The sequence below is a fragment of the Pseudopipra pipra genome, chromosome 1 (genome assembly GCF_036250125.1).
Source record: "Pseudopipra pipra isolate bDixPip1 chromosome 1, bDixPip1.hap1, whole genome shotgun sequence".
NCBI lineage: Eukaryota > Metazoa > Chordata > Aves > Passeriformes > Pipridae > Pseudopipra > Pseudopipra pipra.
In genome coordinates, this window is record NC_087549.1 from 23,058,588 (window position 1) to 23,085,117 (window position 26,530).

At 37.7% G+C, this 26,530-nt stretch overlaps 1 protein-coding gene across 4 annotated transcripts in view; it reads right to left on the reverse strand.

The window, feature by feature from the left end:
- Positions 1 to 780: 780 nt before the first annotated feature.
- The window catches only part of PTDSS1 (phosphatidylserine synthase 1), a 30,921-nt gene continuing 5,171 nt past the window's right edge, over positions 781 to 26,530 (reverse strand). For 2 of the 4 annotated variants that reach the window (XM_064648196.1, XM_064648218.1), the window contains exons 2-13: positions 26,106 to 26,197; positions 24,548 to 24,592; positions 22,258 to 22,382; positions 19,081 to 19,239; positions 16,058 to 16,209; positions 13,944 to 14,085; positions 12,904 to 13,016; positions 11,445 to 11,510; positions 7,365 to 7,464; positions 6,142 to 6,210; positions 5,561 to 5,630; positions 781 to 4,278 (exon numbers count right to left, since the gene is read on the reverse strand). In XM_064648196.1, coding sequence (XP_064504266.1) covers positions 4,166 to 4,278; positions 5,561 to 5,630; positions 6,142 to 6,210; positions 7,365 to 7,464; positions 11,445 to 11,510; positions 12,904 to 13,016; positions 13,944 to 14,085; positions 16,058 to 16,209; positions 19,081 to 19,239; positions 22,258 to 22,382; positions 24,548 to 24,592; positions 26,106 to 26,197 — 1,246 coding nt within the window. In that variant the 3' untranslated portion in view covers positions 781 to 4,165. Of the gene's footprint in view, positions 4,279 to 5,560; positions 5,631 to 6,141; positions 6,211 to 7,364; positions 7,465 to 11,444; positions 11,511 to 12,903; positions 13,017 to 13,943; positions 14,086 to 16,057; positions 16,210 to 19,080; positions 19,240 to 22,257; positions 22,383 to 23,184; positions 23,198 to 24,547; positions 24,593 to 26,105; positions 26,198 to 26,530 lie in introns of all 4 variants that reach the window. The other 2 variants (XM_064648228.1, XM_064648207.1) reach the window with 2 other exon arrangements.

Consider the following 26,530-nt stretch of genomic DNA (forward strand, 5'->3'; position numbering starts at 1 on the left):
CTTCAGAAGAGATTTACAAGATGAACAATCGCCTCTTAGCTGTTTTTCCCAGGGAATGAACAAGATTAAGTTCTCGCTATTCCTGATTTTACTACAACCTCAGAATTTATGGGCTCTCTATACATCAGTATTCAAAAAGATAAGTCACGTTGAAGAAAAGCCTTCCCAGAAAGGCAGAAAGTCCCAGTATTCAATGTCAGTATAGAGAAGGAACTGAGGAAGAAAGGGAAGGCTATGCTGCTTTACAGACTAGACAACAGGCTAGTGCCAACAGCAGAGGAGCAATCACCAGTTCACAATAGGTTTTAGGTATTAAAAAACTTGGAAATTGCTGTTGTGGAAACTGTGCTAGCAGTAAAAACCAAGGCAAAGTGTTTCTTTGACTCAATGACACCTTTATATTGGCAAAAGTTTACTTTCCACTAGCCTGTCTTACAGGTCCTTCTACAAGAGGTCTCATTTCATTTTTGAGTGTCTGCCATGAGATCATCTCGCAACTCAGCTCTCCCATGCAATAGTAAAACAAGTCCAGAAAGAATAATTAAGACAAGAACTTACCCTGTATACTAGAAAGACTTCAGAAGGGGTAACATAACTGTTCATATTATCAGATCTGCTGCTCCAAAATAATAAATTACAGCAAAACTTTAGAGCTTACTGTAAGCTGCTCAGGAACCACTGCATTTGTCAGAATGCAATTACTTAGAATAAAACATAATGGCTTTTAAAAGCAGTATGTAATCATTTCCTATGCCTTATAGGTACAGACAAACACACATATTGGTGACATGGGTTGATTTACTCAATTATTGCAAAATACAGTACTTTGCAATCAATACAGAGCAACTCTATTCAAAAACTACTAAATATGTGGCAATATCTGTGTCCTCTTACGATAACAAAGTAAAAAATATTAAAATTTTAACAGCTGGAACATGAAATGATGATCTTCACAGCAGAGTAACAAAAGAACTGGTTGAAATCACACTCCAAATATTTAATTAGATGCAGTGTATGATCCACGCAGCAACTTTAATACTGGAATTCAGTACTCAAGGCTAGCTCTAGCTCACTGTACACCTGCATTTTAAAACTTTCCATTTTTATTTAATCCACTACTTAAAGTTCTTGCCACTACCCTCTGCTTACACCACCCTGCCTTGAATTAGCCTCCCTTCAATGACTGACACTACTGATGGTCAGCCTCTGGAGAGCCAATTCAGATCTCTCCATAGCAGCAGGGGAGATCACTAGAGGACAGAGAAAGGAAAGAACGCCAGAAGCAGGAAAGTAGGAATGAGTGGCTGTGACAGAACAAGTAGTTGAAAACAGGACAGTGCACCCATGACTGTTACAAAATACTGTTCAAGCAGCAGAACTCATACATGGATGCTTGTTGCTAAACAGCTCAGTGATTTGTCATTACAGGTGTTACACACATACAGAATTCAGCAGCAGCACAGTAACTGATAAAATTGAGATCACTAATTTTACAGCAGTGATCAAAAGCACCTTTCTAATGCCTTCCAGTGCAAAGCTCACATCCAAAATGATGGGCTGAAAATACAGCTGTCAGTCAGTGGAGGACTCGTGACAATTCCAGCCAGAACCGCTGATAGAGGAGACAAAGTGACATTTTCCAAGCAGCACTTGAATAGTTTACTTAAGTTTCACCTCTCCCTAGCCATCCCTCTTTTAAAATAAAAACAAAACAACAACAAACCTCCAAACCAAACAAACTAAAAAAAAAAACCAAACAAAAAACTCCCACAACCACAAAACCAAAAAAAAACCAATCAAACACAAAAAAATTAAAGTAAAAAGACTTCATTGGAAATATCTTTAAAGGTGTTGTCAAACAACATTTTTTTCAAGGCCAAGCTGTTACAACAGTATACAGAAGTCAGCTTCCAACAAGATGACACTTCATATTGACCTTTCCAATATTTTTAGGGTGCAGTTCAGCAGTGTGAGCACCAGGTCTGCATTTACAAAATATGTGTTTGTCCCCACAGGCAAGTAAATATGGTACTTCAGCATGTGCTTACACATGTAAGCTTTGTATAAATAGTTGGTGTGTATACACCTTGCAAGTACAAAACAGGCTCTCACCTTTGAAAACCACAGTACTTAAAATATCTAAACCATTAGACTTCAAATCTCTTGCTTTGGTATTGAATCAATAGAAAATTTACAATGCCATTTTTCAGTCTTACGCAGACTGAGTTATTAGCCAAGGAAATAAAAAAGTAACAAGTCTCAGTATCCAAAGAAATCTACAAATACATTCATCCATATGTAGTACATTACGAATAGGAAGGCAATATGTGGAATTGTTATAGCATGAATGAAAACCAAGTAGTTGTAGAAGAGCCTGAAAATCTTCCTTACATTTTTCTCATGTAACAGTTAATGTCACTGTAGCAATGATGATATTGCAGCTTCTACTGTGTTACTTCCCAAATTGTACACTTATGTTTGATTGAAGAGCAGGGTGGGAAATGAAAGGCCTCTGAGGAGTTCAGCAGCAACACTTAAGTGCATTGAAAACATTGATAATCTACGGCAGGTAGGAACTGATGGATTACAGAGGATACTTTTTTCTATTTACAGTATCATACACTTGTACAAACTCTCTGCTGCATCTTTTTTTTTAGTACTTAGCCTGTGGCAAATCACAGTAATATTATTCAAAGAAAAAGGAAATCTCATTTTCTCATAAAAACTAAGCAACTTAAGCTATCTACCCCTCTGAACACCTTGAATCCTAAAATTTAATTGGCACAAAAACATTTGGATAACTTAATACAGGAGCTGATTGCTCATGATTGTTTACCTCTTGACTTAATAATTACATTCACTGCTGGAGATTTATCCACTGCCAGATGTCAGAATTAATACACTTAAAAAAAACAAACAAGGCAACAAAACAACACCCAGACAAAAAGTAAACCTCACACAACCATCAGAAAAAAAAAACAAAACAAAACTGCAAGAAAAAACAACTTTGCTGCTCGGTGTCTGATGCATGATAGGAAATACCAAGGCAATGGGGTATATCACAGTAACATCATGCTGCCTCTCAGACACCAAAGACTACAGCAAATCTTCACATGTAATTATGGAGATGGTAAGCAACTCTGCTTCAGCAAAAGACTGCCATATCACCAAGCTCAGCAGGGCATCTGAGCCTTCAAAGCAGTTTCTGGTATCAGTCTGAAAACAATGGGATTTCTGGTTCCAGCTGAGATGGAGGCAAATTAGAAGGGAGTGGGAAGGACCACTGTACACAATTGTGGCACAGCTGAGAAAATCACATATTTACACCTGAAAATGCAAAACACATTGCAGTAAAGGAGGAAAAACAATGAAATAACAGGACATCTGTCTCTGAGGATAGGAGGCATGTCCCTCTACTATGGAGCAGGTTTGTATATATGTATTTTAAAAATTCAAAAGAAATTGAGCATGTATCAATGAAGCAGGACAGTATAGAACAAAAAAACTCTTAGAAGATCAATGTCACATGCTTTACAAGAAACCTGGACTCATTTTCCTTGCTGGTAAAACCCTGACACCAGGTCTAAAGAGCCTTTAAGAAAAAGCAAGCAGTATGAAATTTTTACTAACTGTTGTATGGAACAAGTAACTGCTTTTACTAACTGTTGTATGGAGAAGTTTTGTGAGACTCAGAAAGAAGGGCAGAGTTGCTTTTAGTCAAAGGATTGCATACTCTTGTAGAAAACAACAAAAACAGTAAACCAAAACAAACAAACAAAAATCCAACCAACTGTGACAACTATCAGTTTACTAACCTTTGTATTTAAGTCCTCAACTAAGATATTAAAAATGCACTTGCAATATCTGAACACAAAACAGGGTGTACCTACTATGACAAAAGTACACTTTTTTCCAGCATACCCTTCATGAGCTTTTGGTGTCACATGCTGAAGAAACTAGATTTATATCAGTGAATGGCAAGTGTCAGCAGGCAATTATCTGCACTACACTGGTGGCTCCATCTTCATCATCCTTTTCTTCCATTCTTCTTCATCCTTTTTTAAACTTCTTAATTTAAAAAATCCACCCTCCATTTGGCAATTCAGAGCCAGGTCTGATCTTCATGACCTCTGGTCACACTGTAGGATGTCTTTAGAGACCACTCTTATTTCTTGCCAACTCCATTTGATAGTTTTGATTTGGAGTGTCGATTCCTCCTTCTAGATGAGTGGCTTTCACTATTGACTGAATGTTTTGGTGGACTATTGTCAGCACCTGCTGAGAAATAAATATTTTTTTATTATATATAGTTGACATTGTCAAGTTCTTGTCTGAAAGACAGTAAGGCTTTTGAGAGCTACAGTGTTTACAACAGCATGGATTATTTCAGGCTAAACTGGTTGATACTTGTACTCCATCTAGTGGCCTATATTTTTTTTTAAAAAAGCAATTCTCAAGACTCCTGTAAAATTCTTCCTCCACCAAAAAAAAATAAAATCAGAAGTTTGCTATAGCAAAATATAGTGGTGAAATATTTTCCATTTAAAATCACATCAATAATTAAACTTCCACATTTTTCTTAGTGCCAGGTACTACTATTAGAAATTAAGAATATGTAAACGAGGTCACAGATCCTTGCAAGAGTACATTTCAGGTTTTCATATGACAGGCCATGTTTGACACTGAGAAAACAGAGGGCACCAAAAGAAGAAATGAAGGACAAAATGTGAAAGAGGCTGAAGTGTGTAATTCAGAGGTCAGAGAAAAAGACTTGCTTGGCCAGATTTCTCCAGCGTACATACACGGGAAAAACATTTTGAGTGCAAGTAATTTTTCTCGAAAATATAAAAGTCCACAAATCTACTTAACTGAGAATAAACATCCAGAAAAATCACGTATGAAATATAAAGAAGCTCTGCTGTAGGTGCTTTGCAAGCATGTGATAAATAAGAAATATTTTTAACGATACAAACACTTGGAGCATAAACTCTGACAGAGACAACTTCCAGGTGTGAATAAGCATGACCACACTAAAGAGCCAATGGAGGAGGCAGGTAACTGACCTCTAGCATAGGGAAAAGAAGTCAAAAGGAGGCTGCCTTTGCTTAGTACAGAGAAAGCTGTTTATGACCATCAGCACTGCACTGACTAGGCAAGTGTCAGTAAGAACACAAGCTGCTGGGCACATTCTTGACTGTTTCTTAACAAGCAGAAATAAAAGCACAATTCACATTAATATGTTTCAAATCAAACACAAAATGTTCAGAGAGAAAACCTGTCCAAAACAGTTATGAAATGCATAATGCCCAAAACATACAAGAATGACCTAGAGTAACAGCAGAAAAATTCAGTTGATTCATTAAAAAATAAATACTTTTCCAAGAGTTAGAATAAAAAAGGCAGTAAAGCAAAATAGCTTTGCAGATGATTTATCCACATAGCTCCTGCAGGGATATTAAATAAGTCCAGCTGTTTGCTAGCTAAGTTTCTCAAGCCTCATTTTCTAGTGTTGAGCCTTAATGTTACCATTTCAAGAATATAGCTACAAAAGTGCCAATACCTGTGGTGAATTTAGAATGAAGCCAGGAAGCATCTGGACTGTATGGACTGTCTTCACTTTCTGACAAGGTCTGCAAAATCAAGGACACGTCATTGGGATGCTGGTGATTCTTGTGATCAGTATTGGACTTGTAAACTTAAACTGTGGCAGAAGTCCTCATAAAGCATTCATACAGTACTTAAGAGTTTTCCCTTCCTAGTTAGAAGGTACAACATAAATGATACAATAAGAACTCACCACTTGCCACGTGATATGTTGTGTAACCAAGTATTCTTAATATTCCCCTAGCATTCCACCTGTACAATGGGAACATTAGCTAACCATTCATCCTTGAACGCTTTGCTAAAATTACAGCCTCATTTTGAGCAACTAAGAGGACAGCATTCTTTAGAAACCACAGTGTAATTTGGGATCTGTCCAAGGCCTGCTGAATTCAGAGCTCTTTCTATTGACTTCAGTTAGACTCTGGACCATCCCCCCTCATCCCCATTTATACTAGCTCTGGTAAAGAATTCTAATATCTAGGAGCTTTGCAGTTTTAACTGTTATAAAACAAAACCAGGTTTCTTTAATTTAAGTACCTTTTCTCGGTGGCCGTAGTACTCTGCGTACCAAACCATACCATACAGACAAAGGAAAGTTGTAAAGGCCTAAACAAGGGAGGAGAAGAAAAAGAAAAAAATAATCTGTAAAACTTTTTCAAAATCTCTTGCTGGTTCAAGGTCTCAGAGTACCTGGAGATTTCACATTTAGATTTCATGCTCTGTTTCTCCCTGTATCTTTTGTCAGATGAGTAGAGACTTGTGCTTTAACTGCAAGGTACCCATGGATTCTACCACCATGGGGTATGCAGACCAATTCTCAATGGGAGCATGAAAATACATACAGATCACCCACAGTACCAGCACAGTTTTCTGTCCACAACCTGACAAAAGGAGTCAGTAGGCACTTGTACTTATATTATCAAGAACAACCAGTCTAGGAGAAAAACGAGTTCTCCTTCTCCCTGCCCCATACTTCAGGCTAGGCTGCATGTTTGTTTTTGTGGTGCTCTGATCCAGGAAACAATGCAATACTTTTCTCTTCTGAAGCTTCAGGAATAAAATTAACACGCTAAATAAGAGAACAATAAGTTCTGACTCCCCATCACCTGTTCAAACTGTGTTCCCAACTAGAAGGGAGAAGTATTTATCTGTCAGCCCATTATAAATGCCTTATTCTTCACTGACCATGAAAAATGCGTTTGGCATCAGAGTTACAAGTCTGGCAAGGCAAACATCCATTTACTGTTATAAAATGGGCATTTCATGCTGCATTTGCAGTAATCACACTGAAGTACAGAAAGTTACAGGCTGAGTGTGAATGATTTGCCTAATAGAGCACGGTTGTTTATGTAGTTGTAAGACTTCAGTGTGAGACAACACACATTACTTATTAGCACTATCCATTAACTCCCGTTCACTTCCAGCAGGCACTACAGCAAGCACCACCAAAATTAGGCTCAGTTGAACTGACACCTTCTCTCGTTAGGATAAAGCACCCTAAAACTAGTGTTTGTTTCATTGTCAAGCACCAGTAAAGTCGCTATACTTTGCTATTTATAGATATAAGAAAATAAGTTATTCTAGTCCCTTCAAAGTGAGCTCTAAGCAATCTAGCCTTTGCTTTTCCTAGGACGTGTACAAAGCTCTTTACCAGCATTTCCCCACAATGATCCTCTGCTGCCAGTGTTCCAGAGGAAGCTATTTAGATGCTTTCAATGCTTTTCTCATGCTTTAGGTTTCACATGAGAAATCTCACTTACCACACAGAGAAGCCAAAACACAACATACAGTATTTGTGTTTTGGAAAAAAGATCTTGTCCAAACTTTATACACACAATAGCTTCAAGGAAAGCAATAGCCCTGTGGATAAATGAAAAAGGGGGGAGAGTGGTTACAAACACTAAGGATTTAACTCATGTGATCACAACCCAGATCCCAGGCTGTCAGCCCTAAACAAGCACTACCCTCTAGTGAGCACACACCTCCCTGACACCACCATTAACTGAAATTCTTTGAGAAATTTCTTTTTCTTTCTATACTTTTTTCAGCATAAACAGCACACACAAAGTGGTAGTTTACAGTTCCGTGGGGCTCCAGGGAACAAGCAGGAGTGTGTGCCAATAGGAGAGAATTTTTGTTTGTACCTACCACTATGCTTCAGCTCTCACCAGATATAAATTTCTTTTCTATGCTGAACAACCAACAGACTCCCTTGTTGGATGAACCAGAATATGCTTTGTGTATTTCTCTACTGGATGTAAATTTACTACAATTCTAAACTGTATACTTTGCTTGCCTCACATGGGTTTTAATGAGAGAATTCATAAGAAACAGCATTTCAAATTCTTTGAGAATTCACGCATTTGCTATGGTTCATCTGTAAACTCAGGTCCACACTACAGCATCAGAGGATTTGGGGAGAAATGCGAGAGGAAGAAAATTCAGTTTTTACTTTCCTCTCTGACAATGAAAGAATCAAAAAAGTATCTCCATCTCTCTCCCTGCCACCACTCCTTTTCAGGTTCAAAGCTACAGAGGCTTGTCCACCACTTGGCGTGGAACATGGGGTTATGAATCCAAAGCTTCCATCGCCTGCCATGGAAATACATTTAGTTTGTATAGGTCCTGAATACAAAATTAGATATGTTTAACAAATACAAGAGTAGAAACATGACTGGTGCAGCAAAAGTGTAGAAAAATTACTTGTCTTAATCTGAAGCAAATTATGAAAACCACTATTAAATTCATAGAAGTTTAATACTTGTTCAATAGAGACTTCAAGGTTGTACACATGAGCAATGCACGAAAACTCCTCCTGTGCAGACACACTTAACATCATGTGAAGTGTTCCAGTCTGCCAAGCTTGATACTGCAGGACATATTTCCTATCAGCACTCTCCAAAACCAGGGAGTTCCCAAAAATGGCACTACTACCTGTCCAAGAAGACCCAGTTTCCTCTGATCAAAGAAGGAGGAAAGACATGTGCTTGACTAAACCACTGGTATTGCAGACATGATCCTGGTGCACATAATAAATGACAGCTTTCTCTGTACTATCTAATGTGACTTGCAGCATGATGAGTGGGGCCAAAACTTACAACTGTGGAAGTAACACCCAACTGATTAATACTAAAAATTAATGAGGTGCATTTTAGTAAAAAATTGAGAGCAGTGTTACTCTGCTGGGTTATCAACTATTTTTCTTTCTTCGTTTTATATTATTCTTACTGATTCAGCTGCAGAGTAAAAAAAATCATTAAACCATACTACAGCAGTAGGAACAGAAAGACCATCATCAGAAAAATAGTGTGGAACAAAGGAAACAAACATGGAGTTGCAATATACTCAAAGGTATAAACAAAACAATAGACTACTTTCACTAACAACTCAAAAAACAACACAGCTGTTTGTCTGGCATTTATACATTCCTGTCAAGAATACTTGAGTTAAGCACACTGTACAGTAGGACAGCTATTACAGTTTATGAAGTGGTAAAACAAAAGATAGAAGAATGCTAACAGTGAAAGGTGTTAGTGTCCTACTGAAGGGTGATAAGACTACTCATTAGAACTAAAGACAGTAAGTTTTTATTCAATCAAAATGGTCTTGCAACATCCTAACAGATGTTCCTTTTTGGAAGGCTCCATCTTAATGAAAATGATGCAATTCCAGTGGGGCTGTTGCATTGGCCTTCTTCATACCTTACATTGCTTATCAAGAGTGATGCTTTAGTATATATCAAGTTGAAAAGAAACAGTTTTGTGCTAATGAAAGGCACTAAATTTAATTATTTCCATGGTTAGGCTGTTAAGAATTCCATTTGTGCCTTTAGAAGTGTGTCTTGGTCACCACATATACAAATATTCTATACACTTGCTTTGAATTGCTTCAGAAATTATATTCCAGATAATTAAATTACTGGAAAATTATTACAGAAGCAAGCAGTATCAAGGAGAATACTTATTCCACACACATTTCCCACTAGTAGATCAGACTGTCGGTGAATATTCCATTGTGGTTCTTATGTGATCGTACAGACATGTTTGGGCATCTGTGTATTGACAGGTATGACATTAATGTGTTCAGTGAGAGCTTTGAACCGAGGATGATGGTTTCTGTAATCCTTAACAACTTTTCAGAGCCAGAAGGCAAACATTCAACATTGTATCTCCCTTCAGTTTACAACAGAATATGTTTACATTCTTTCCTTTGGATGAAATAGAAGTTCATCTTCCTTTCTTTTTAATGAAGAACTTGAAAATTCTTCCCCCAGGATGATAACATTGTTTAAAATGTGTCTTCTATAAGACTCTAAAATTACCATATATAGTTGAGAAAATGTCCTTTCCCACATAAGCATCTCAATTTCTAAATAATTTAAATACATAATTCAGTGCCGTCTGTATTCAAATGCATATCTGCAAAATATTAATACAGTTGATCAGTAACTGCTAAGATACTCATACACAAACAGAGAAATTCTAATGGTATATTAAGTAGTCATATTAATTGTGTGATTAATTAGTTATCTTCAGTACTAAATCTGAACAAGAACAGAATTACTACCTTTTCTATGTCCATTGGATGTTACAGTCATGAGTTGAAGACAGTAACAGATCCATCCACGAATCATAGAATCATAGAATCATCAAGGTTGGAAGAGACCTTTAAGATCATCCAGTCCAACCATCAATGAAGAAGGAAGGTGATAAGTCAGTGAAAGAGGTGATTATTTAAGGCCAGACAAGCCCAAGGAGATATGGTATGGTCTCCAGAGTACATTTAAAACAAGACCAGAAATTCCTTCCATTACATTGCAGCAAACTGTGCTCCGAACTCAATTAAATGATGAGAAAGGGGCACTCTTTAGACTGCTGTAGTGCACATGGAAACAGGCCTTCCAGCCTAACACTGTTCCTAAAACTAACATCCCTAAGACTAACAGTAAAGGCAAGATAAGTTTGCCAAAGCACTGTTTCTAAATTAGATATGAGTATTTTATGGCTCACTGAAATGCTATTCCAATTTAAAACAGTAATAGATTCTTCTATAAAACATGAAAATCGTTCAGACAACTCTAGAAATAAGATATACACTAATCCTGACAAAGAGAATGAAATGGCTGTTTTCAATTAAAATAATTACCATCAGAAATTACCTTCTTGAATAGTTTCTTTTCTTTTTTCTTTAAGATATGATTTTGGATCTTTCCAAGTCCTAAATCAAAAGGGACACTACTACTTTGCTTGTTTACTAGAAGCTTTTACAATGCTGCAGTAGCATTGTAAAAAAATATGCTTCAGGTTTTCAGAACGGTTTAGTCAAGCCATCTAGCGAAGGAAGTTCTCACCAGAAGCAATCATGCAAACTCTTCACTTAAAAATCTGCTCCAAGAGACAAAGAGATTGTAGCCAAGGTAACCATTGCTCATAGCACCATTCCATAGAAATAGTTGGTAACTGTGGTTTCTCTCACTGTCTTCTGCTGTGATTCTGCTAACTGCAGCAATGCCCACTTTGACAGCCTGGGAAACATTACTCTTACAACCAGCTGTAGAGGCAAAAGCTTTATCCTTCTCACCTGACTGAGAATATGGGTAGCAAGGCCAATGCTACTCTGAAGGAGCCCCTAGCTTTATCCAGTCTTCCTTCTGTTCTTCTCCTTACTCATTCCATCACTTTCCATGTTCTACCTCCAAATTCATAATTCTCCTTTCCTCTGAACTTGCAAAATCAAAACCAACACAAGACAAGGACTGGCTCCATGGAAAGCCTGTTCCTGTGCTGGACCCATACTTAGCTCTTATCCAAGTGCTCCAAGAATGCAGCAAGAACACTTACCCAAACACCCAGCACTGAGTTCCCACCCTCTTGCACTGTGTATCTGTGAGGTACGCATAGTATTGCCTGAGGAGGGAAGCAAGAAAATTCTTCAGTACAGTTGAAAGTCTCAGAGTCATTACACTTAGAAAACAACTTTATGTTACAGATGTATCTATACTGAAAATGAAGTGCTGATGGTTAAATTCACATGCAATCATTTTGGATGTCTACCAGATGGCTTCAATTCCAGTGGGACATATTATCACACAGATCAAATAGCTTGAAACAACACAGAAAATAACCCTGAGACTGAGGACTGGGAAAGTCCCCAAACTAGTAGGCTAACAAAGCAACAAATTTGTCTCCTGCTTCTCCAATGAATCTCCAGTTCTTATGGGCAAAGCGCAACAGCTTTGAAAGAATCAGAGAATCCTCCACTTTATCCACAGTTTGTCTTTATTAACAATTGCATTTTCTTGAAAAATGTGGGTTTAAGTCTTGAAAGAAACTTAATATGGCTATTCTATACCCTGTTTGAGTGGTCTAACCATCGGCATATTTTCCTCTCAAAACCACTAGAATTTCTCACTATTTTGAAAACAGTCAGGGGACCATTCTGCCCTATTCTTTATGAACTTGAATTTTAAGACTTTATAGAGAGGAATTACAAAGAAGTGGAACCAAAGTTCCTTTTCCCAGTCTCCAATTTCCACTGACAGATCGAGAAGACAAGTCTTATTATTCCAACAATACAAGGATTGCTAAAGAATAAAGACTTCCACAGGTGTGCAAGTGCCATAAAAAACCCCTTAAAAGTGCACCTATGCAACAGCTCACAGGGTGTTTAATGTGATTCTCTGCCTGTAACTTCAGATTTGTGTGCATTCTGTCTACTGCCAACTATGGCATGGGAAAAGAAGAGAAAATGAAGGTACTCTGCCAATAACTTGAAATCACATGCATGACTAAAAGCAGATTAATGTTTCTATACAGCTGTTAATGCTGCATATATACTGTTTTGTTCTCACAATATGCTACTGCTCTGTTCTTATAACATGCTAATATTTCCTGTAGACAGACACAGTAAGGAGCTGTTAGAAAAACAAATAACTCTATTTATCCTCATCTACACTTTTGTGAGCACCTGACTCATTAACTTGGATACTTTCACAAGCAGTTCTCAAGGACAACATATGCAGCTATCTCACAAAACAGGGAGATGTCATGAAATAGAAGATGGAACAGATTAGTTCTGTATCCCTATGGCAACGCAATTGTTTATATACATTTTGCCTCAGTTTATTTGTCAGAAAATACATTTTTTTGAAAAATATGATTGTTTTGCTTTTCATAATGGCAAAAGCATAAATTTCTTGAAATGTGACATACTTATTCACAAACTCTATGCAGTTCTTGGATGCCTAGAAGTTAAACTATTTTTAAATGAAAAAAAAAACCACTTCATCAAAAAAATTACCTTACAGTGGGTGCTGTAATGATTCCTATGAAGAGAATTCTCCCCCAGCTTAAAGGGTGGCTTGCTTGGAACACAAAGATATGTTTCAAAAAGAATGTGTTCAATTCAGTCAGCTAGGGAAAAAAAAAGGTGGTTAATAGAGTCCAACTTACATGACTCCTAATGAATTAGTACAGAAAATGTGCAGAGATTAATGTAGAAACTAAAACATGGAAGGAAAACTTTTATGCTCTACTATAACTCTGCTGGTTAGATTGAACATTTCAAGAGTCTAAGACTCCTGCTCTAGGACAAGTAAAACAAAGAACTCTGCCCTAGACACCTCTATGAAAGTATTTGCTATCTTTCCAGAAACAAATTAAGGGACCAGACACTCATTCACACTGCAGAGGTCTTGAAAACTTTCATATCCTAAATCGGGTATGAATGACAAAGGCAATTTTGGGAGAGAAGCAGAAGAGATCACACATTAAAAAAATTTTTTTAAATCTCCTTTTAAAAACTAAATTAGCAAAGTAAAAAAAAAAATTTAAAAAAAGTTTTAGTTTTATTTTCATGATGAAGTACCAAAGCAGTTGGGACATGTTATAGAGTCAAGGCCAGTATCCTGAGCATCACTGATCCATTCAGCAGTCAATGGGAAAGTAAAAACAAAAAACAAAAACAAAACCACCACCCCAAACAAAACAAGCAACCAAAAAATCCCCCAATCAACACAACAAAACCAAAATAAATTAAAAATCTACCATCTCAAGCCCCCACTGTCTAGCAGTTTTTAAATCTGTATCAATCGGAAGAGCAATCTGATGGCCTGTACAGCAATCTGTAACATTTGGGTTCTTCCATAGGTTCTGAAATTACACTCATGAACTATCATGAAACTTCTCTGAGCAATATCCTGACCAATTGTGTATTATCAATTCATTTAATTGTGTATTTCAATGATAGACCTACACTGCATTAGAATATTTTCTAGTCTAACATAGCCAACAAGTAACTGAGCTGATGGCAGCTTTGAGGTCACAGAATTTATTTCTTACCTGCCAAATGATCATGAAAAGATAGATTCCAGCCACTCTCTGAAATGATGACTTGGGGTCAAACCAGCGGACATAGGTCCAGCTGGCTGGGGTGAACTGCAATACAGCTCTTTTGATTTTCCCTGTGGTTGTGTGAATGTCCCTAGAAAAAAAGAATGGCTGGATTAAATACAAGGAATATGCAAGGGAAAAAAAAGCAACAGCCGTGTTACTGATGTTTTGGAACAATTGCACTTTTTTGATGGACAGCAGAGACCTTCACAGACACGACTATGTACAAGGGTGAATTAAGGAACTACCTACTAAGCATTTCAGTCAGGGTGCTATTCTGCTATAAAAGCCCATCCTTCTCTATCCTCAGTCACTAACTAACTACAAAACATTTATCATACTCTCCACAAAGGAAAGATACAAGGGTTGCAATTCTGCAACCCCCTTGGAAAATCTAGAGGATATTTCTTCCTAGTCTATGCTGCCATTACTGTTATCCCAAAGACTCCCTGTGCTAGAGCTCACTGACATCAATCCTTCAAGAATCTGTCAGATTCATTATTCATCCATTGTATAAAGGGCTGGCTCCACACGTTTAAAAATTCTGATACAGATTTTACTACACTTCCAGTACATATAGCCCCTGCTGTTCTGATATAAGATACATGTGGACCTCCTGGAGAGGTGTGATAGCACTGTTAAAAGCTAGAAATCTTTTAAATTCCAATTTGAAAGGGAATTTTAATGGAGGCTCATCTGACATATGTATTACTGGTTGGTTCTTGCTTTTGATAACATTGATTCAGATGAGCAACAGCATCCAAAGGACAGGGAATCTAAGAAAAACTCAGAGCTTCTTTTTATGAAGGAAGACTAGTAGGGCTAGAAGTCAGTTTTCACCCTGTTATTTCTCTGGCCCTTCTGAACAAAAAAAGAGACTCAGATTTGATATTTCTGATATTTGTGTTCTTTTAGGCTACAGAGACCATGGGTGAGAGAGTATCTTCTAAATTTTAAGATCTATATTTATTCAATGAAAAAAAAGAGAAAAATAAATTAAAAGGGCCCAAGCAAAAGCTTCTAATTTTATGCAGCACTTTCATATTAAAGATCAAAAAATCTACTCATGCATTTAAAAGAATGCGAGGAAAAATCATTCCACAAAGACAGTGAAGACTAGTTGTGCCATAGATATTCTGCTGTTTAAACTTTCAGTGAACTCTAAAAACAGAAGGATCATCGACTCTAATGGAAATGAAGGAAAACTGAGTTGAGACTAAAGGCTGGATGGTGCTTAGAGCAATTAACAAATTTGTGAGCAAGAAAAGAAATCGGTACAGAAATTCACATGGCGTACAAATCTGGAAGTCAAGATTTGAGCTCGTTTTCCATCTCTCGAGGCAATTCATTGTACTCGATCTGTTTGTTTCATCTATACCATTGCTAATGTGCAGATAACCATGCTTGCTACCAACTGGCTGGGAAGAAGGCTGGAGAGATGTTAAAAACTATGGAAGAAACCATGTGGACAGCTAGGAACTGACACTTACTAGGTCACAATCTGTTGCCCTTTTACACAACAAATACCTCTTTAATTTGCAATTACTCCATTTATTTCAGAGGGTCAGCAATGGGGTAAGGCAATTCACAGAATAGGTACAATCAGTCTGATGCCTCTTCTACAATTACAACTAGTGCTGACAGATTGCCACACTAATGCATCCTCAAGCTGAGCCCAAATCTAGTTTAAAAAATGTATAATGAGAAAACAAGTACAATTTGTTTTGCTCCCTGCCTTCCTCAAAGTACAAAATTAACTGAAAACACAAATAGCTTTACTACATTATATTTTCCATTGGCATCAATGCTTGTAAGTTAGGACTGCAAAGGAAAATTATATATACGGTCATATTTACAAATATATGCTGTACAGTAGCATTATGATGAGATTGATATTTAACATTTAAAATAAAATTACAGCCTTGTTAGTACAGGCAGATTGCGTGCTATTTCTATACTACATGTATTTTACTTAAGCAAAGAAGGTGGTCTATTTCCCAAGGAAACAAATTTAACATTATAACATCGAACATAATGTTTATCAAGCTTTAATTTAGACCTACTTGAAGCTTGCCCAGTGATAGGTCCTCATCTCCAAGAAACGACAAACTACCATGCCCAACCAGATGCCACCCCCGTTACAAAGCAGGATGTCCAAAATGACTTGATCCCACCAGCATTCAGCAAAATTAGGCAGAAGGTGCATGAAGAAGAGCTACAGAATACAGCAAAGAGATTCTGGGTGAGGAACAGCACAGAATTCATATAAATTCACTTTTTAAGTACACATTCAAAAATCAGCTTTTCAGTACACAGAATACTTCAATGACATAAGCCACAACCACTGAAATCTGACAGACATCTTTCCTTTAACTTCAGAAGGCCTTGGACAGAACCACACAAGACATCAGAGGTTTCCTTCTCACGGTTTCCTGTTGGGGCTATGCTGTATATAAGGAGATCATGCAGCTCTTGGCCTCTCAAAGATGATACACAGAACCTTCATAGAAATGCATGAAACAAGCAGAACCACTGCATTTCTTGGAGGAAATAAGGTGGTTTGTGCTTTAAAAGTAAGTTGAAAAGAATCTTTGTTTTACTTTTGCTAAATAGTTTCAAGAAGTATGTTTTCTAAACCAGCAACAGCGGTAAGTGGAATGGATGCACTTGTAACAACAGTCAGTACTTAAAGCATGTTGGTGTTCAGGACTAAATACTTGTTCTTTTTCAAAACCCTATCTTTCATTTATTATTTTCATCTAAATTTAGTGACTCTAAAAGATGAGGAGTTCACCAACAATTCAGACTCTACAAGCTTTGCTGCTAGCCTTGATCCAGATTGTGTCAAGAATTTAAGAGGACATTCCACTCTGCCTTCCTGCTTGGTCTCTGCTAAGCACTATAACAATGAAGGCTCTTTTATGATGAAGATACTGGAAAACAGGCCAGAAAAAAACATTATTAGATTGAAGAGCTGACACCACCTGGATATATCAAAACATATCCCATGCCTTCAAGATTTCCTCTGGAAAGTGTGCAAATCATTTACCTCTGAAGCAATCTGTTCCTTTCAGAATACTCAACTGAAAATCACTATGAGGCATTAGTAAGGCAATTAAATGTACTTAGAGATACATTTGGTGACTTTACATTACTGATGGAGCGAGGGGAACAACTGGCCAGAGTTAAAATAAGATATAAATATAATTTACCAAGAGCTAGAAATGGATTCAGTGGCTTTCCTTTAAGAGAAAATAATTGTACACTCTATTTTATGAAAAAAATTGCTGCAACCCAAAAAACAGATTAGAAAATTTTAGCTATAGACTGGAAATCAAGACAGCCATGTGTTAAGCAGTCTCTTTGGAACACTCAAGGAGATACTTACAAAACACACAGCAAATTAAAGTATATTCTTACCTCCACAGAAACAGTACAACTTCTGTCAGTCAGTGCACACAGACTCTTTCCATGGAAGATTACTGATATGATTTCATAATAAAGTATCTTTTAATAACAGATGTATAAATAAAATATTGAAAAAGTCAGATGCGGGAAAAGGAACAAGAAGAATGTTTTCTGTATAGAGCAAGAACGAATACTGATCCATTTATAGCACATTACAGTGACTTATTGGCAATGACAGTTCCTTAGAAAATTCTTGCAAAAGCATATCAAAATCACTTATTTTACGTTGACAAGGCTATACGAATTTCAACCTGTAAAAAAGAAAACTTGAATTTCTCTTCAGGACCCAAGCAATATAATGTTGTTCATTTCCTGCTGAAGTTTCCCTTTCATGTTTTTAACTAATTTAACCTAAAAGGGACAATAGGCTACAAATCTCAGTCTACGATAACCCAACCAAAGACACCAGAAATTACAGAATGTAAGGCAGCAAAGCCCAGAGCACGGGTGTTAGCCAGATCACCTCTAAGGTGCTAGCTGCTTTCTCAGAATGAGACACCAAGGTCTGCCTGCATCCCAACTTTAATCCTACAGTATGGAGCATGAGCCAAGTTTCCCATTTCAGAATGGGGAGTCAGCTGTAATCCATAAATGCTAATAGGAGATGCACAGCTAAATCCCTATGTAATTGTCCTGACAACTTCTGTAGGTTTCAAATTACTCTCCTGAATTGTCTAATTCATCAAAAATCCATTTGAGTGGTGACAATATATCCATATGTTGAACCTTATCCAACACATTGTCTGTTCCAATAATCTGCCTTTCAACAAGGGGAAGACACTCCACGTGGTGTCAAATTGAAGGCGATGGTTGTGTGATGATCAAATGCACAATAACAGTACAAGTGAAACAAATCCAAATACATTCTTTTCCAGAGCGAAAATATGAATATAGTAACTAGAATTTTTTTTTTTTTGCGGATGGGTACTTGTGAAATCCCAATCTTAAGTGATTTCAAAATAACTTAGAAAATGGCATACCCATCAATGCCACAGAACAAAAACATGTTTTGAAGAGGAACTCATGGCAGCAGTATTTTGAAACCCAGAAGTTTAATTTTAGACAAATAAATCCTTATCTATGTTTCTGAATTATAAAAGCTTTGTCAGATGAGGCAAGCATTCTCAAGACGGCAAGCTTTACAGAAAACTGATTTTAAAGACTAAGTTCAGGTGTTAATCCCCAATTGCATTTCACTTGTACACTATGCATGACTATACACAATGTGTAATCCTGTTGTATGTGGGGTAAGGGGATCATGACAGTAGACCACAGATATTGCAAAGTGAAAAAGGAGAACAGTTGCTCTGAATCAGGAAATATCTGAAGTAGCAAAAGTAGCATGATCTCCCTAACAGCAGAAAAATAAATTATGAATGGCACCAACAGGCTGGCCTAGATCTCCCTCCCATTCAAGCAATAATAAGCCACTTACCTAAAACCCAGCTTGCTGTTGTCTACTAATTCAGTTGCATCAATTACTCAGCACCTGGTTTATAAGGCTTAAAATGTAAATCTATGCTGAGGACTAGAGAGTCATCCTTCCAGTAACATCCACATTTCCCACAAGAACACATCTCATACATTTGCTTACAATTAAGACACAAGGGTGGCCTACCTCAGTGAGCTCCCAGGTGATGCTGATAGTCCAGCAGAGCCCATAGCTGCGGATCAGCAAAGCCTTCATAGCCCAGCCCCAGAAATGTCCAAAAGCAAATATATCAAAGTGGCTAAGGATTCTTTCCCAGGTGATAACATGACAGTTCACTGCATACTCCTGTTATGAAAAAAAAAAACAAACAAAAAAACCCAAACCCAACAAAAATACTCAATCAACACACAACTTCAGAAAAACTAGGATGAAGAAACATCTTTCTATTTAGTGCAACAAATCTGAAATTATACGGGTATTAAAATAAGCATTATTTGTTTTCTTGTCCTTCTAAACTCTGCCAGAAAACTTCCATTACTAAGACTCAGTACCATCACAGTACAGCTCTAATTTAAAGGGAGATACAATAGATCCTGGTGCCTGAAGAAACATATATTTCTTATGTGATAGAGAAACAGCAAGAACAGTAAAATCAATAACAATAAAACCAGCAACAACAAAACAATAAAACCCTTCTTTGGAGTTTTAATTTGAAATAACTCTCTTTCCCCATTTTGATGCTGTCCGGTATTCAGATGTGGCTCATCAGTGGCTAATCCTCACCAGTTTGTGATGTAATGTTACTTGTATCAGTGTTTATTTGAGTATCTTTTGTGTATTATTTTCCTCATGAAAGCAATTTTCCAGAACCCATTCATATTGAGGAAGTTCAGTCACAGGCCTGAATTGAAAAAATTTTAAAAAAAATCAAGGGGAGCTTGCAACTGTGTTGTCACAGATGAGTGACAGATTCCTTAAGAATATTAATTAATATTCTAGTCTCCAATAACAAAGGAAATAGGTTCTCTCAACATGTTGTACAGCAAGTGCAAGAAAACACTGCCCAACAAGAAATAAAATCTGTATGCCATCAGGAGGCTGCAGCTGTGGCATTCTGTTGTGTCACTGGGCATAAACTAACTATTCCTAACAGGAAACACACATTTAAAAACCTCTGGTCTCCAATCCTGCTTAAATATACATTGCCACCTGCAGGTGACAACATGGCACCACTCAACACCGTTAAACCAAGAATTCTCTTTCAGGCCAGAACTATTGCTAATCCCACACAAACGAATCCTGATCAAGCTAAAACGGAGATGTAGAGAAAGATTTGAATCCAGGCGACCACAAAGAGAAGAATGCACACTGTTACACAAGTCCTTCTATCAGCAGGCAGTTAAATCTCACTATAAAACCCTTAATGCTGGTGCTCCCTGAAATGAAAGCACGGTATTGCTTCTTGTACATGCCTATGCTGCTGGTCCTTCAGAGAAAGGTGCACCACCTGTTCTAAGGATGGCAAACCTGCAGCTTTAGTGTATGTACCCAAAAGAACTGAAATGGGCTCATTTGCCAGCAGGAGAAGCCTGGAGAGCACCACAGAAGGTGCAGGTTCCTAGCTACACCATGATATCTATGACGAGTGAGCACAATGAGGTTACTCCAAAAGTAAGTTTTTTTCCAAGGCTTTTGCTTTTTTGCTTTTATTTGTACTGGGTTTTTTTTCCTCTCTATCTCATCTTTTCGGCTGCAGCTCTGCCAGCCACACAGCAAAATGTGTTGAACTTTCTTTTATACCAAAGTAATTTTGCCGGTTCTGTGCAAGCAACCAAGCCGCAACCTTCATTATAGTTGCACTTTAATTTGCTCCAACTTTAAGTGACAATATCAGGATTGCAAAGTAGCACAGAGTAAGTTTCCGCTGATTGCTACAGATGGGGAATCTGCTGTACTGTGGTTCTGTGCCAGCAGTAATACTAGTCCTCCCGTGACTTGAATCTATTTCTAACTTAAATGACAGGAGAGCCAGGTGAACCTGACTTACCAACAGACTCCTCGTCTCGGCTCCATCTTGTTGCTCAGCAACATCACTAATACCCATGCTCAGGCTCCATTTAGCCATGTGTCCTCCCACCACCCTAGGAGCAGGCTGCCCATGTCATCACCACAGGTCTCCTGCAGAACCGAAAGTCGTGGCCCTACTTCACGTGCTGGAGTTGCACAATCTGTACTGTTGATCAGCTGATCGGCAATGCCTGAAGCATCCCGTTTTCCAGGTAAGGAGCCTGCCTATCACTATCAATTCATTAACGTAAGCTTACTGCATTGTAAATACTTCCACTCCTGATTATGTGTTACAGTTTGCAGCCACTGCTGATGAGGTGCTGTGCAGTGGTCGGCACATGCAGAAATTGCTCTGTGCGAAAGACAACCAGAGTATTTCCTTACTCTCGAGGCATGAACCCTATAAGGCTATACAACAGGTGATCATGGTGGCCAGATGCACAAACCCAAGGGCAAGGGAGCATGCTGGTCAGGTGGTGAGCAGTAATTTGATGGAATAGTGAGGAAGGCAAGAGTGGCAACTCTTGCCTCCCCATGCAGTAACCCTCTTCTTCTTGGTGCCCAACTGCTCACACTGTCTTCTGCCTGCCTCACAACGTAACTCACCTACTTCTCCCAGGCCTCCTTTTACAACCTCAGCTCCCTGTGCTAGTGTCCCCACCTGAGGGGGAATGTTCTCTGTAAGGAAAACTTTTCGCAAGCTGCTCAATAGGCAGAAGAACAAGACTGGCTTTCCATGTCACTCCATACTAAGGTCTATGGAAGTAATTTCCCAATGGTAACAGCATCAGTGCTCAGCTGAGTGACTGGAAGGCAGCAGAATCCTGCAGTTGTTGTACCTGCATTTCCACATACTCTGTAGCATGCCAGTCATGTACTAAGCTCAGAGCAACAAGGCAAGACCCAAGTTCTCTGAGTGCAGCATTGCAGCAGCAATGGTCTGGGACACACACACCATAGAGGCTTCATTTAGGTACAACCTTGCTAAGTCTGTTTTCAGTATCCAGGCTCATATCTATTACTTAAAGGAATCCAAAGTCACTTCACTGTAAACACATATCCCATTTCAAATTGCACACTCATCTGAACAGCTGCATTAGAAAAAAAAAGGTTTTTTTCACATCAGTTAATTTCAATGTAAATAAACAGTAGGTGACACAAAGGGCTTGCTGACTCTGTCAAGTATAGGCACAAACTTGCATTGCTGATCCCAGCAAATTCAGATTTATCCCTTTCCACTCAGGTAAAATATGCCTGAAGTAGCCAAAATGTACAATAAGTGCCATGGATACATACCATAATATCTGCTTCCCTTGTGGCATATCGAAGATTAGGATCCAGCCAGTACATCACTGCTTTTACCTGCTCAAAGTTAAGGAAGAGCACGAACACCAGGAACAGAAAATAGAGCACACTGAGACCTGCAAAAAGACTCAGCTTTAAAATCATGTTCACTCACAAACCTCCTTGGAACACAGAGAGTCCAAAAAGCTGCTTTCAAACTTGCTCTACATGTGCCCAGTTTGCACAGATGAGTTTCTATAAAGCAGCTACATGCAAAAAAGCTGAAGAGACAAGTCAGATCTCTGAGCACTCAGCCCTTCATATCACCTCCTGGGAGAAGTGATACAATATATGCTCCACTGCATGAACCTAATCAAAACAAAATCAGTCTAATCAGTTTAGACACCTAGTACAAGTCTGTAATCAGGAAGCTCTTTAGTAAGAGATACATTAGGATCCAAGATTGGATTAGCTCTGTCTCTTTGCTTTAAGTATTCTTGGTCTCAACTAATGCATGTCTAATGCCTATATGCAGATTTCAACACAAAAATCAATTTAATCATGCCATCTGGCAATTCTGAGCTGTGCTGGCAATAAAAAGTAATTATAAATATAAACTAATGCATGTTTGAGTTACTTTTGTGAGCTGGAAAATTCACTGCTTGAAGCTTTTAAAGATAAATATGATTATTTATTTTCTCACCATTATAAATTATTAAACACTTGCATTTGGGAGCACCAGTTCTCTCCTCCCAAAGCCTGAATATGGATTTTTTTTTTAAAAGAAAAACTTGTTACAAGTTGAGTCCTGGTTACAGACCTGTGGGTAGATGAAGCTGTTGTTGGGAGCATATCTTTACAATATTCACAGGTTCACCAATATCCAAGAGCACATTTGGAAGAGGCATATAAACACTATTTCCACAGTCTCGAACTTACTCGTATCCTGCAGCTTTGTCATGAAAGGCAGAAAGATTAATGCAAATAAACTTAGTATCTGCCATCCAAAATAAACTACAGCAATTCTAAAATGGTATTTTAAACTATAACCAGAACTCATGTGTTAATAATCCCCACTTTATGCTAGAAAGCAACTTTTGTTCAAGTACTCACAAACAGTCCTCTGCAGTCCCTCCTAAAAATACATCAGATAAACAAGTGTCACACTGCTGCAAGAAGCACAGCCTACAGGTGAGGGTGCATCTCGAAATGTGGAGGACACGCTTCCTTTTACCTACTGAACAGGTCTGAGAACTGAAGCATGGCTAAATGAACCATGCCAGAAGAAGCAGAATTACACACGGAAAACGTTGCTCTTGGTTTTGTGTGCAGCCTTTTTCCAAAAGTACAAGGGCTCAAGCTCTGACAGCATCAACATTGAGAATGACCTTTTACTTTACATTTGCTGAAACCACAAATGAGCAGTAGGACCTGAGTTTCCCAAACTTCCAAGAAGCAGGATTCTTTAACTAGTACTGTCTAGTCAGCAATACCCTCTCAATGTCAACAGATGAGTAATCAGCTACTTTGAGAGGCTACTTATTTTTAGCTATATAAGGAGAGAGAAACATTCAGTATCCTTAAAAATAAACAGATCAGCTTTTAAATCAGATGTGCCTAATTCTCTGCAAATATGCAGTCTAGGATATGCTCTGTGAACCATGAATTATTTAAAAATGAAACTCCTTACGGTTTTGCTGTGTAATTCAGGTATTTAAGGAGCAGGATTTCACTTTGTTAGTTCTGCAGTTAATAGAACTATCTTCCAAACTACGAACGCGACTTACAGGTACTTTTAATGAAATTATAAGTTAAGAATATGAATATATATGTTAAAATATTAATAAAGGTATGTTAAGCTATACAATGACACAATTTAATAAGCATATAAAGTAAGAGCATATTTTGCCAATAATGAAAAGCAGCACCCTACTCGATTGGATTTAGAAGTCAGGTAGTGTATGCAGTAGCTATAAAAATGCCAAACCTTTCTGGGGTTGGAAGAGATGGCAGCAGGAAAGGTATGGGGGAAGAAGATTAGGAAGCACAAACACAACAAGATTAAAACAGTATCAGAATGAATGATCTCTTTTTGATGATTCAGTTTACACCATCCTGACACGCAGTAATTACAATGACATTCCCAAACACAACTATGAATAGATTTTAAGCAACTGCTCAGATGCAGGAGAAGCTTCATAGAGGCTTGATGCACAATTATGTTTCGTGATAATTATATTTTATCAGAAAATGGCAGATCCTGCAGAAGCAGTGAAAAGTCAAAAACATATCTTAAACTTACCAAAAACCATCCTCCATATTGCAGGATGAGGACGTGTAAAGGGTCCTGTGGACAGTAAAACCAAAAGCTTATTAGAAGCCAGTCAATAAGAAACACAAAATTTATTTTTTAGTATATCTCATCTGAAGATTTGGTATGAGCACAGATCACTTTTCCATCAAACTATGAAATACACCTGAAAGTTGGGGCAGCTATGTTAAAAAAAAAAGTAATAGCAGATTTTGGAGTACAAAAAGGAGACTGCCAATTACTAGCGTGTAGACAAAATTTTCCACTATTTTTATGGAGTTGTTTTCAAAACAGTAGAATGCTGTTTGTTCAGCAGACACCACATCTCAAGTGTCACCTGGGGATCTCCTGACCTGGTTTCTAGACTACAGGTCACACATAACTTGCTCCCAATTAAGTAAAAAAATACCAATTTCTGTGTGTTACCAAAGATACATGGTGCTGAGCCTTCAGACCAACATGAAATGTTACCAAAGAAGCCTCCTGAAGCTTCCAAACTGAGTATCATAGATATCTGACAAGAAGTAAAATACCTATGCTCCTTACCAGTGTCCATATTCCTTACTGTAGAGCCAGTGATCAAACTGATTTATTAGATTAAAAACCTCTCAGTTAATAGGAAGAGCAGAGAAGGTAAGTCTGATGAAACTGGAAAAACTCTAAATACGAAACGTACATTTAGGTAGTAAGAAGTGGCTGAAAAATATTTTCAGCACACACTGAGGACTGCTTACCACTGTATGCACAAAGCTCATTTTTCCCTGGCATTCAGTTTTTCAGAGAATACTTAGTGAAAAGTGTGGATTAAGGACTTTTAACATATGGAAAAAACACAGCCACCTCTGAAGTACAAAGCTGCCCTGACCACAATCGGTTTCTTCCTGAACGCTGCCAATCGTGAGATAGTTTAGACTTGACACAAGAATCGTGATTCTGCTGACAGCAATAATTAAAAAATAATTAAAAAAAAACAAAAACAAAAACATGCAAACCAGGTAGAAGCATTTCTTCCACAGAATTGCCACACAAACTTGTTTACCTTTTTGCACTTTCTGCTCCTCACACAACTACCAAAACTTTTGTCCAACTTAACCTTCTACTGAGCAACTCTGGTTTTGCATTTTAATATGACTTAGACCATTTCTTTCACTACCTTCTGGTAAGGTGCTGTATGTAAGGTGTTGTCTCTGAGAATTTTCACAATGACACTTCTGTTAAAACACTGAGGCAGAGTCCTTTTAGACATTATTTAAGGGTCTGTTAGCATCATTACTTAGCAATCTGAGCTGCAACTGCACATCTGCAAATAGGACACCAGTTCTTAGAACCTGACTTCCCTGTTAAACACAGGCAAGCTATAAATAACACATTTTACTGTTATCTCTGCTCAGTATGACTGCAAAACATTTTTAGACTTAACATAAAGGAATTCAAAAGAGTAAAGAAAAAGTACACTGAAAATTTAAATAAAAATCATAATATAGTGGCAATAAAGAGAAATTCACATGTAAAAAAAAAGTGAAGTACAAACTGTGTAAACCTTACTCACCATTAGGAAAAGCTAGAACACTGATGATTAGAAAGAAGAAAATCACAGAGAGGATACCCCTCCAAATATTATCCTCTGGTACAGAATCATCCCTAAAGAGACAGACAACAGTGGTCAAGTACATTATGAGGATGAAGCCAGAAGGCTCTGAGGATATATTATTCAAATAAAGACTACATGGAAATTAAATATAAAAAATATGCATGCTGATTATATAACAGTTAAGATAGTAACTCCACTGAATGATTTTCACACTACACTTCTGGGTGTTCCTTTCTTACAAGAGAGTTAAATATTTAATCAACACATGCAAGCCATAAGCATTGTTATAAGTTTATGTAGAAGCAATGACTAAATTTAAAATAAGGTGAGAAAATCTTCCTGCTTTAATGTTCACAGAAACATCATCAAAAGTACTTTTACAC